Source organism: Gadus morhua, chromosome 2 (genome assembly GCF_902167405.1).
Source record: "Gadus morhua chromosome 2, gadMor3.0, whole genome shotgun sequence".
Classification (NCBI taxonomy): domain Eukaryota; kingdom Metazoa; phylum Chordata; class Actinopteri; order Gadiformes; family Gadidae; genus Gadus; species Gadus morhua.
In genome coordinates, this window is record NC_044049.1 from 25,860,757 (window position 1) to 25,873,479 (window position 12,723).

Here is a 12,723-nt window from a genome sequence, read left to right on the forward strand (position 1 = left end):
AACCTAGATCTATAATTGACTTCTTCTTTTAAACATGCAAGGATGACGGAGTGAGTGAGTGAGAGAGAGAGAGAGAGAGAGAGAGAGAGAGAGAGAGAGAGAGAGAGAGAGAGAGAGAGAGAGAGAGAGAGAGAGAGAGGAGAGAGAGAGAGAGAGAGAGAGAGAGAAAGGGGGGGGGAGAGAGAGAGAGAGAGAGAGAGAGAGAGAGAGAGAGAGAGAGAGAGAGAGAGAGAGAAAGGGGGGGGGAGAGAAAGGGGGGGGAGAGAGAGAGAGAGAGGGTATAGATAATGTTTGTCTCTATGTTTAAATCTGTCGGTGCTATCTATCAACTATCTCATCCTGATCCATCATTGTTGTTGTGGGATCCGACCACAAGCTCATTGTACCTTCATTTTCAAAATACAATAATTGAAACAAAAACCTTTCACGACCAAACAGCATTAGCCCAGCAACATCATTGTAAAACACAGTATATATTTTATACACAGTCACACAATTATGGAGGAATAAATAAATAGCGATAAACGTTGGTAATTATTGAGGAATGCACAGTTAAAATACAGGACAAAGAAGAGAAATCTACAAGTGATAATGAACTTAACCCCTTCATCTACAGAAAACTCATTTAGGGTGCACTCACACTAGGCCATCTGGCCGTGACCGTGGCCGTTTTCACACCTAACCGTGCTCAAATCTGCCAGTGTGAGTGTGGCCAGTCTGGCCAGGCCGGGCCAATATGGCCACTTGGGAGAGGTGTGCTGCTACGGTAGGGGCCGCTACGGTAAAGATGCTAATGAGCTGACGCGCGCACACGCACGGCTACGCAACCTGAGCTGGATGACGTATAGTCCATGCGACGACCACGGACATAATAAAGGCGACAAGCCTTCTTTCCCATTAAATGGTAAACATATCCAAATAAGCAACAGACTCAGCAAAGTGCGAACTGTGTTCTCTGTGTTGTTGTCCATTGTTGTTAAAATTATGACTGGCGGCAGACTTTATTATGGTCCATGCAGCGGACGCTTGGTGATGACGTGTTACTTACGACGTGATTACGTATGTACAAGAGCCTTCCGCGGCCAGGCCACAGTTGCGACGGCCAACGGCCACGGCCAGATGGCCCAGTGTGAGGGCAGGCCAGAGAACAATGGGGCCATTTGAGCACGGTTAGGTGTGAAAACGGCCAACGGCCAACGGCCACGGCCAGATGGCCTAGTGTGAGTGCACCCTCAGTCGTGAGGTGGAAGTTCAAACTGACCCAGTGCCGTTCCACTGTAGCAGCCCTGAACATTCAGGTTTCAGCACAAATCTAGGGGAGGCCACAAACTTCCTCACCACCACCAACACCTGCACCCCCACCATCCTCAACGCATGCACCACCGAGCCCTCTGAGGTTGGAGATCAGTAAGCTGAAGGTTCGGTTAAGTAAACAGAACACTAAAATAAGGCGCTGATACGAAAAGTCAACAATGAAACAAGGAAGGCAACAAAATTCAGAAAGCTAACGGCCATCCCCTAGGCTTCCAAAGGCAAGGTGTCTGAGAAGGCAGAGAGAGTGGAGTCCTTTTCTGCTGTTGGAAGAGAACAGCACCCTCATGCAGGAAGATGTAATTCGTCGGAAAGCGACAAAAAACAAGAACGGTACTTACCGGCTCTCCGTTAGAGTTCCAAGAGGCCTACAAGAGGACATGTAACAAAAAACACTGTATGTAACACCGGCAGTTTACCAGGTACAGGGCTTTTTATTTTACTGAGGCAGGGCCAAAACTGAGCTGATCGAACTGTTACAGAAGGAGCTGGAGGAGATTGCGATTTACCAGTTGAACTGGCTTCAACAGGTGCAGCAATTCAGGAACATAAAAGATAACCGAGATCGTCTAGCACGTAGACTTCTAAGAAAATTATGCCTGCAAACTGAACACTGAGATTCAGTCCTTTGATTTTGGTGGCAGTAGACTTTTATTTTAGATTTTGATATAGTAATGATAAAGAATGATAATGAACTGACTGAAATTGTCAGATCATACCCCTTTTTTTATTTTATACTCAATAACATCCATGTCACACCCTATGACAATTTTAGTCATTAATATATTTAAATACCAAAATTTAAATTTAAAACCACTAATTAACTCATTTTTCACAAAGAACATGCGATAGGATTACAGGACGCCAGTTTTTGTTCCCTAGGATGGCGACGAAAGGTTCCACCCTGGCCACGCTCTGAACTCATTTCATTGGTTAAGAACGTGACGAAACGTAACGACTCAAATCCAAGCTAGGCTAATGTTAAGAATGGTGTTTTTTAAAGTTGCACAGTGTCAATTGGGCTCCTCAAAGTCAGTAGGAGGGAGACTTTCACAGCTTAAAAAAAACAAACTGACAGTGTTCTGTCGGCTCTAACAGGCTCTGCAGCTGCGTGACCCAGGCTGACCGAGCTGGATGACTGGGGGCGTGAGTGGGGGGGCTTGGAGAGGGTCGGTAGTACGATTCCGGTAAGCAAAGTGAGATGCACGAGGTGGAACAGCATTTTTAGTTGAATATATCAGTTCTAGGATTTTGCTGCTGATGTTTTTTATGTCCAGGATATTTAAGCCACAAGCTGTTTTGAATATGACAGAGAGACTTTAACATATTTAGTGGCGCGTTGGTTACTGACTGTGTTTTATGTCCCTGAACGTCAAATTATGTTTAGTTTTGTTTTGACTGCATTTAATTTTACAAATTACCTTTAGGTAAAGGTCTACCTAAATATATTGCAGATTTTACCGCATTTGGTTAGATGTTTATTTGAAGTAATAGGTTAGAGATGGGTACGTTTAGGCGTTAGGTTAAAGATGGTTGGGGGTTAGTTTGTTTATTAAGTTAGATATGATGGATTGGTATGCGGCAATCCACATGTGTTGTTTCATCACATTTTTATGATATTTTTTGACTTATTCATTCATTATGCAACATTGCGGTTGCTGACTGCCGTCAACGTCTGAAGGAGGAAAAGAAGAAGAAGAAGAAGAAGAAGAAGAAGAAGAAGAAGAAGAAGAAGAAGAAGAAGAAGCAGAAGAAGAAGAAGAAGAAGAAGAAGAAGAAGAAGAAGAAGAAGAAGAAGGAGAAGAAGAAGACGAAGTAGAAGAAGAAGAAGAAGAAGAAGCAGAAGAAGCAGAAGCAGAAGCAGAAGAAGACGAAGAAGAGGAGGAAGAAGAAAAGGAAGAAGAAAGGGTCTCTAGGTGTAGTTAGGTCTCTGGGTCTCTCTGTGTCTCTCTGGGTGTCTCTGGGTCTCTCTGTCTCTCTGTGTCTCTCTGGATGTCTCTGTGTCTCTCTGGGTGTCTCTGTGTCTCTCTGTGTCTCTCTGGGTGTCTCTGTGCCTCTCTGTGTCTCTCTGGGTCTCTCTGTGTCTCTCTGGGTGTCTCTGGGTCTCTGGGTCTCTCTGTCTCTCTGGGTCTCTCTGTGTCTCTGGGTCTCTGTGTCTCTCTGTGTCTCTCTGGATGTCTCTGTGTCTCTTGGTGTCTCTGGGTGTCTCTGTGTCTCTCTGTGTCTCTCTGGGTGTCTCTGTGTCTCTCTGTGTCTCTGTGTCTCTCTGTGTCTCTCTGTGTGTCTCTGTGTCTCTCTGGGTGTCTCTGTGTCTCTCTGGGTGTCTCTGGGTCTCTCTGTGTCTCTCTGTCTCTCTGGGTGTCTCTGTGTCTCTCTGTGTCTCTCTGTGTCTCTGTGTCTCTCTGTGTCTCGCTCTGTCTCTCTGTGTCTCTCTGGGTGTCTCTGTGTCTCTCTGGGTGTCTCTGGGTCTCTCTGGGTGTCTCTGGGTCTCTCTGTGTCTCTCTGGGTGTCTCTGGGTCTCTGGGTCTCTCTGTCTCTCTGGGTCTCTCTGTGTCTCTGGGTCTCTGTGTCTCTCTGTGTCTCTCTGGATGTCTCTGTGTCTCTTGGTGTCTCTGTGTCTCTCTGTGTCTCTCTGGGTGTCTCTGTGTCTCTCTGTGTCTCTCTGTGTCTCTGTGTCTCTCTGTGTCTCTCTGTGTGTCTCTGTGTCTCTCTGGGTGTCTCTGTGTCTCTCTGGGTGTCTCTGGGTCTCTCTGTGTCTCTCTGTCTCTCTGGGTGTCTCTGTGTCTCTCTGTGTCTCTGTGTCTCTCTGTGTCTCTCTGTGTGTCTCTGTGTCTCTCTGGGTGTCTCTGTGTCTCTCTGGGTGTCTCTGGGTCTCTCTGTGTCTCTCTGTCTCTCTGGGTGTCTCTGGGTGTCTCTGGGTCTCTCTGTGTCTCTCTGTGTCTCTGGGTGTCTCTGTGTCTCTCTGGGTGTCTTTGGCTGCCTCTGCGTGTCTCTGTGTTTCTCTGGTGTCGCTAGGTGTTTCCTGAGAGTCTAACTGTGTCATTAGTTTGGGGACGGGGAGGGCAACGTGTCACTTCCCAGCGCGCCAGGGGGGCCCAGATTGGCGAGGCTGTGAACCCATTACATAAGACGTGGCTGAGAGGGGGGGGCTGATGTTCGCTCGCGGTGTGCATGGACTTGAGGCACTCAGAAGCCCCATTGTCCCCTAGGAAGGAAGGGGACAACGAGGGGGCGGCATTTAAATAGATGATGTACAGTATTAAAGAAAGAGAGAGAGAAAGAGAATGGAAAGAGAAAGAGAAAGAGAAAGAGAAAGTGAAAGTAAAGTGACACCGAGGGAGGGAGAGTGTGGGGGGAGGTGCGGCGTCTGGCCTATAGGAGGAGAATGGGCATGTTGGGAGCGCACTGGAACTGCGGGGGGGGGGGAAATGGGTCTGATGGCGGGCACCTGCTCGCCATCAGACCAATCAGGAGTGTGTATTTACCTGCCTGCTTTGACATGTAGTAGGAGGAATGGGGAGCAGAGAGACAGGGGCGATCGCCGCCAGAGATCGCCAGGAACGCACGCCAGGACCGCTTCGAGCGGAGTTATGATTTATGTTTAAGGACTTGTGTTTTGTTGGACTGCTGGTGATTGAAACAAACAGACTTTGTGTTGAAAATGCAAACCTGGTGTCCAAGCGCTCTGTGAATCCTGTTACAGAGAGTAAGAGAAAGGGAGTGAGAGAGACATAATGGTGAGGAGGTGGCTCTCTGTATGTATTATCTAGTGGGAGATGGGAAAAGAATAGAGAGAGAGAGAGAGAGAGAGAGAGAGAGAGAGAGAGAGAGAGAGAGAGAGAGAGAGAGAGAGGTGGAGAGAGACAGGGAGAGAGAGAGAGAGAGAGAGAGAGAGAGAGAGAGAGAGAGAGAGAGAGAGAGAGAGAGAGAGGTGGAGAGAGACAGGGAGAGAGAGAGAGAGAGAGAGAGAGAGAGAGAGAGAGAGAGAGAGAGAGAGAGAGGTGGAGAGAGACAGGGGAGAGAGAGAGAGAGAGAGAGAGAGAGAGAGAGAGAGAGAGAGAGAGAGAGAGAGAGAGAGTAAGAGGTAGAGGGGAGGAGAGAGAGAGAGAGAGAGAGAGAGAGAGAGAGAAGAGAGAGAGAGAGAGAGAGAGAGAGAGAGAGAGAGGTGGAGAGAGACAGGGAGAGAGAGAGAGAGAGAGAGAGAGAGAGAGAGAGGTGGAGAGAGACAGGGAGAGAGAGAGAGAGAGAGAGAGAGAGAGAGAGAGAGAGAGAGAGAGAGAGAGAGGAGAGAGAGAGAGAGAGAGAGAGAGGGAGGAGGGAGGGAGGGAGGGAGGGAGGGAGGGAGGGAGGGAGGGAGAGAGAGAGAGAGAGAGAGAGAGAGAGAGAGAGAGAGAGAGAGAGAGAGAGAGAGAGAGAGAGAGAGAGAGAGAGAGAGAGAGAGAGAGAGAGAGAGAGAGAGAGAGAGAGAGAGAGAGAGAGAGAGAGAGAGAGGGAGGGAGAGAGAAGCTGGGTCTGGGTCTGTGTAGGAGAGGTTAAAGTGTTTCTTCGAGAGAGCCTTGTTAAGGGGAACATGGTTACCCCTGACTACTGCTCTTGGAGTTCGTCTCTAATGAAAGGCACAAATCAGGGATGATTTGGTTTATCGAGCCTCAAACGATGGATGTGGGGCTTGCAGCTGTGTGGGCTATATAGGGCTCATGGTCAACCTTTAGGGAATAACACTGATAGAATAATATATAAAAGCTGCGAGCAGCGAATGATTGTGACGTGATTGTACCGAGGCTCATGGAACTGACTGAGTGATCGTGATGCCAGTTAGGCGCACGTCAGACCTTTTGATTGATGGTTTTGTTGTGACCACTGACCTGGTATTGTGAGGGCAGATTTCCACTTGGACCTAATAGGGCATTAATCCACTCGCCCGCCCTCCCCATGTGGGAGGCAGGTGTGCGATGATAGTGACATGTATTTGTATCAACCACGTGTCAATGTGATTGATACAAATACCCGCTGACGTTCCTGCTCTAAAAGCGGGGCGCTGGGGAAAGTGGCACAGGACCCAAGTGAGTGCAGGTCCCACAGCTGTCCATACAAGCGCTCAGAAACATGGATACCAAAAAGCACAGGTACCTGTGACATCTCTTTATAAAAGAAAGACATCAAATCTAAGTTTGAAGACATAGTTGAATCTTTTAAGATAACTTCAAAAAAAACACTCAAATGGATAGATTCCCAATCGCAAATCTATATGGCGTATAAACTTGTTTTGTGTTATTGCAATAATTGTGTTTGTTTTTCGTTATGCTTTGCGTAATTCCATAAGTGATGTCTGGTGTCTCCTGTGTCAAACACTTTAACATCTGAAAAAACAATCCACGTTTTTAGACGTACCATTATCTATTAAGATAACTCAATCAAACGTTGAGTTTTCAAACGTATTACATTGAAACATAAAAAAACAACATTAAAACATGAGAAACCCATAAAACACAATAATAAAGCTTTCTATCCGACTAATAATAATGAAAAGTATGGAAATTAAAGTTTATTTTACCTCCTCTCCTTCCATGAACAGTTTAAGATTTCAAACTTATGATTAGTCTCAGTGGTACCGCTGGTTATGACAACTCATCCACTGGTGTGTGTGTGTGTGTGTGTGTGTGTGTGTGTGTGTGTGTGTGTGTGTGTGTGTGTGTGTGTGTGTGTGTGTGTGTGTGTGTGTGTGTGTGTGTGTGTGTGTGTGTGTGTGTGTGTGTGTGTTTGTGTGTGAGAGTGTGTGTGTAATTGGGTGGGTGCTCCTGACTGTCCACCAATCATTTGAAAGTTTAAAATGAGTGTGCAAATACGTACGAATGTGAGGAGTTAAAGGTGACGTATTATACCACCAGGTGTGAGTGTGATTAGCCCTTATGTGCAGGTTCTGACATCACAGGTGGGCTTGTACACCTAGATGTTGTATAGAGCAACAGTCCACTGGGTAGGCTGGTAGACTGATCTATCCAGCACACATCATAGGTGGACACGCCCACCTGTGATGCCAGAAGCTGCACATTTTTTAACACGGCTTGAAGTGGCTAATCCCACTCACACCTGGTGGTATAATATGTCCCCTTTAAAGCATAGGTGTATCATATTTATTGGTAAAAATTCAAATGTTCTCCCCTTTAAAAATCCAATGTTCTCCTCTTTTAATATTTACTGAAGTTAATGAAGAGGATCACACTTAGTTGTGGTGGTACTTCCTGACGATAGTGGTGGAGGATGCATGTGTTGTTAGAAACAGTCCTTTAGTTTGGGACATGCTCTTTTGTTACCGCCTCCGGGTTTTCAGCAGCATCACCTGTGCTTAGTATAGGTGTGAGTCCAAAGTCCAATTCGCTAATGTGTATCAGTCTGGAACCTCTGAGTTCATTACGATTTCCAAGGGGGCGCAATCACCGGCAGCGGACCAATCAGAGCGATGGAATGTTGTGTGACACATCTGCAACCTCCATCTTGGGGGTTATCTAACTCTGATAAATAAACGGGGCGGGGCCAGTTCTGCTGTAAATTAGTTTGAGCTGGATGAGAGCCAGACGTTTATGCCAAGGCGATATCAGTATGTGTTTGCAGAAGGGCCTGTTTTCCAGTTTAGTGTTCTGAGGAAACCAACACAGGCCGAAACATGTTGACTCGATCAATGGATTTCTTGTTCCCCTTCACGATAACATTTCGCTGGAAAATAAATGTGACTTTGATCACCCATCTGCCCTACCCACTCCCACAACGGCATGCTAGGAGATGGGAGGTGGGGGTTGAGGAGTGGATGAACTCACCATAGGGCTATAGGATCAAATGCGTGCTCCCGAAACATAAAATAAGCACTCACAACCAAACCCCTCAATGATAGGGTGGTGAAATGCTTACACCACATGTTCTGTTACCATCTTGGGCAATGCTGGTGTGATGGTGTGCTGGTCTACTGGTGTGGTGGTGTTCTGGTGTTCTGGTGTGGTGTACTGGTGTACTGTAGGGCTGTTGTGGTAGTGTACTGGTGTGCTGCGTGGTGTGGTCTGATCATGATGGTCCATCTGGGATTTTTCCGACCATGCTTACATCACCGCCCACAAAGGTCAGGTTTCAAACCTTTCCATGGCAGCGAAAGAAGATATCAAGTAATAATAATAATCCATGCATGTTGTTACTCTTTAATGCCAACTATAAACAGAATCCCCCCCCCTCCCACACACACACACACACACACACACACACACACACACACACACACAGACACACACACACACACACACACACACACACACACACACACACACACACACACACACACACACACACACACACGGACACATGAACACAAACACAAACGAGTAACACATGATATTATGTGGTTAAATGTACAGCAGGATGAACTGTATAACATGGCCCTGAACTTGACCAAAACATTTGACTTTTGCGGGATGAAAAATAATAATTGCATACATTTGGAACCATGTATAGCATTTATGTATGCAATTGGACTATTATTGACTATTTATGAACACTGTGGTAATTCACTGCATGTTAACGATGCATATAATCTAGGATGTGGAAACTGCAGCCGTGATGAGCTCCTCGTGTGTCCCTTATCGAGATGAGATGCAAATTGGAGCATTTCAGCAAAGGAATAAAAGTCAAATACCATTAACAACAACCGTCTAGGAACTATTGATGTTGATATAGGCTTGACACAAGAACGCACACACGCTCACAAACACACAGGTACACACACAAACACACAGGTACACTCAAAAACCCACACGATAATACTCACGTCTGATGCAGGGCCCTTATCGGCACCAGGACAGGAAAAGGTGACAAACTCATGGCAGCGCTTGTGGACCACAAAGCAACACACTGGAGAGAGAGAGAGAGAGAGAGAGAGAGAGAGAGAGAGAGAGAGAGAGAGAGAGAGAGAGAGAGAGAGAGAGAGAGAGAGAGAGAGAGAGAGAGAGAGGAGAGGAGGGAGAGAGGGGAGAGAGGAGAGAGGAGAGGGGGGAGGGGGAGGGGAGAGAGAGAGAGAGAGAGAGAGAGAGAGGGAGAGTGGGTTAATTTCAATGATCTTACATTTACGTTTACATTCAGGGCATTTAGCAGACCCTTTTATCCAAAGCGACTTACAATAAATACATTTGTCATTAGAAGTGCATCAATATATCGCTTCCGGTACAGAAAGGATGTTCACAGAACCAAGTGCAAGTACAACAATCGCTAGGCTAACCAATTCCCCGTGTTACAGCCATGATAGCAGCTACTGTGGTTGCTACACAGTTAAGTACTATAGTATAATACAATACAATACAATACAGTGGACAATGGTGGCCATCTTTGGGTGTGTATTGGAAACAAACCCATTGAGGGACTTAAAGTAGGTTTCTTTATTATACATAAGAAATTTAATTAAAAACATACATGTTAGCCCGTAACACACGCCGGGCTAACATGTATGTTTTTATGTGTGCACAAGTACACATACAGCTGCATACATACAGAACAGCAACACAATATCCAAATAGTGAGGCATTGCCTTTGACAATTGAACAATTGAATTGTGTGTGCCAGTGTGCCTGCGTGTGGGTGGCTTAGCACGGGTGTGTGTGTGTTTGTGTGTGTGTGTGTGTGTGTGTGGCGGAAACACAGGCACAGGTTGCTAACGATTTGTGGAGAAACATGTGAAAGCAGCGTTCATCATGCCGAGAGTCCCGTCCCTCCACCAATCACTGTCAACCCTGCTGACAGCCACAGAGGAGCAGAGGGGCTAAAAATACACCCGCACTAACAGAGCACACTGTGGAGCTCGCTCCCTCGCACTCTCTCTCTCTCTCCCTCTCCCTCTCTCCCTCTCCCTCTCTCCCCTCTCTCTCTCCCTCTCCCTCTCTCTCCCTCTCCCTCTCCCTCTCCCTCTCCCTCTCCCTCTCCCTCTCCCTCTCCCTCTCTCTCTCTCTCTCTCTCTCTCTCTCTCCCTCTCTTTCTCTCGCTCTCTCTCTCTCTCTCTCTCTCTCTCTCTCTCTCTCTCTCTCTCTCTCTCTCTCTCTCTCTCTCTCACACACACACACATACACACAAGCACACACAAACACATATGCCTTCATGAACACACACACACACACACACACACACACACATACGTATGCGCACAGACAAACACACAAACACACACACACACACGTGACACACACACGCTGACACACACTGACACACACACGCCCACACACACACGCACACACACCAGGCGCACGCACAGGCACACAAAACACAGCCCTGTTTCTGCTTGTCAGTAAGAGCGTCAACCTGAGACGTTTCCGGTCCGCGTTGCAATCAGTCTGGTTGCACTTCATAAGGTGGGGTACGTAGAGCCTGGGTGGACGGGCGGCCTCAGCGGTTACGACACACGGTGGGCTAACCTCAGGGTTAAAGACAGGAACAGGCTGATCTGAACCGTTGGCGGCAGCGGGCGGCGGGTGGGCGGAGAGCAGCGGCGGAACACAGAGAGGCTCGGGGCCAAGTGGAGGACACCAGCCAACCTCTCCGTCGAGTGCTTTGAGTTCTGGCCTCGGCGTGGCATTTTAAAAACCCACCTGGCACAACTCCACAAAAAGTCGTGGGAACCACATCGCTCCATCCCTCCATTAAATAAAACCTGATGAACTGCTGCGACAAATAAAATGTAACTCTTTTAACGTCGCTGGTTTGAAGAGCACTTTCGCAGCCCGGGCTGGATTGTATCTTAGTATTCTATTTTACTAGAATATGGTATTGTACTCCTGGTGTGAAGCGCGTGTGTGAGTGTGGGTGTTAATCTATGCGTTAAGAACAGTGCGATAGGAACATGGGATTCTTTCTGCAATGCTCCCTTTTTGCAAAAATCCGGAACATGAAATCAAGGACAAAGAAGTCCACCTACGAGCCTTTGCCTTTCAAACGTTACGCACCGCACAGCGGTGTTCTCATGGCCCACCACGCTACCAATAGCATTTAGCGCTAGGTCATTAGCGGTAGCATGACCTATAGCCTGCTGAGTGTAGCCCATTGTGCAGGACTCAGCTTCAAAGGTCTCGAGCCCCTCAGACTACACCAGTGAGGGACACCACTGTTACATTTGTGGCTCCCACGGTTTACCGTGCGTCGGTATGGGAGATTTAGAGTTTCAATACAGTCTTTTCCTTATTTTCATGTATATTTGAATGCTTTCTTCTTGTTTTCTTGTTTTCTTGGGTTACTTAGTTTCAGTTCTCTGCTGCCTTTGCTGCTGTCAACCATGATCATTATTACAACACAAAAAAAAAAAATGTACCCGACACAATGACCAGACGACAAATGTAAACTGGTGTTTGGCTTATTCTGGTGCAATTGAGAATTAGAGGAACTAATCCTCCATTGACCAGAGGAACTTGTTTATTCAATCGTATACATTTCAATTGAGCAATTGGCTAGCAATTGTTGGCTATCTGAATACTTAATGTGTTTGTATCTATAATGTAGGAAATATAACAGCTATATATATATATACTGCACATATAAATTATCCATAAGCCTATGCTATTGTCTTCTGCATAAAGAATTTCTACCTCATAAATAATTGAAAAAAAAATCCAGGAATGGCAAAGATAGGCAATACATAATAAAATCGCATTACACATTGACTACAACATTTGAAGGTTTCAATAATGAAATTGAATAAATTGGATTTTATAAAACGATTAGGCTTACATTGTAATTTTAATTGTTCTATCGGAAAACACCACAGAGGGCTAGCACAGATATTCTGTTTAAAGTTGCTTGCTATAAAAAGAACAGTTTCATTCCGCTTCTGTTGCGTGAGTAATGTTTAACCTCTCTGATCATAAGTCCTTTCAGGTATACCCTCAACACACAAACAGAAACACACGCAAAACACACACACACACACACACACACACACCACAGAGGAACTTCAATGGTACTTCACTCCCACGCAATATCCTGTCTTTGCACACCGCGCACCCACACTGCCATGATACAACACACACTCACACACACCACCCACTCATCCCAGTGATATCGCTGCTTAAATACTGCGAGGGAAGGTGGGGGTAGAGAGAGAGAGAGAGAGAGAGAGAGAGAGAGAGAGAGAGAGAGAGAGAGAGAGAGAGAGAGAGAGAGAGAGAGAGAGAGAGAGAGAGAGAGAGAGAGAGAGAGAGAGAGAAGGAGGAGAGAGAGAGAGAGAGAGAGAGAGAGAGAGAGAGAGAGAGAGAGAGAGAGAGAGAGAGAGAGAGAGAGAGAGAGAGAGAGAGAGAGAGAGAGAGAGAGAGAGAGAGAGAGAGAGAGAGAGAGAGAGAAGGGAGGAGAGAGAGAGAGCGAGAGAGAGAGAGAGAGAGAGAGAGAGAGAGAGAGAGA

General features: G+C 46.5%; 1 protein-coding gene across 2 annotated transcripts in view; it reads right to left on the reverse strand.

Moving 5' to 3' along the window:
• LOC115559555 (protein kinase C beta type) overlaps positions 1 to 12,723 on the reverse strand; it is a 116,607-nt gene that overhangs the window by 69,744 nt on the left and 34,140 nt on the right. For both annotated transcript variants that reach the window (XM_030378415.1, XM_030378406.1), the window contains exon 3: positions 9,122 to 9,204. In XM_030378415.1, coding sequence (XP_030234275.1) covers positions 9,122 to 9,204 — 83 coding nt within the window. The remainder of the gene's footprint in view (positions 1 to 9,121; positions 9,205 to 12,723) is intronic.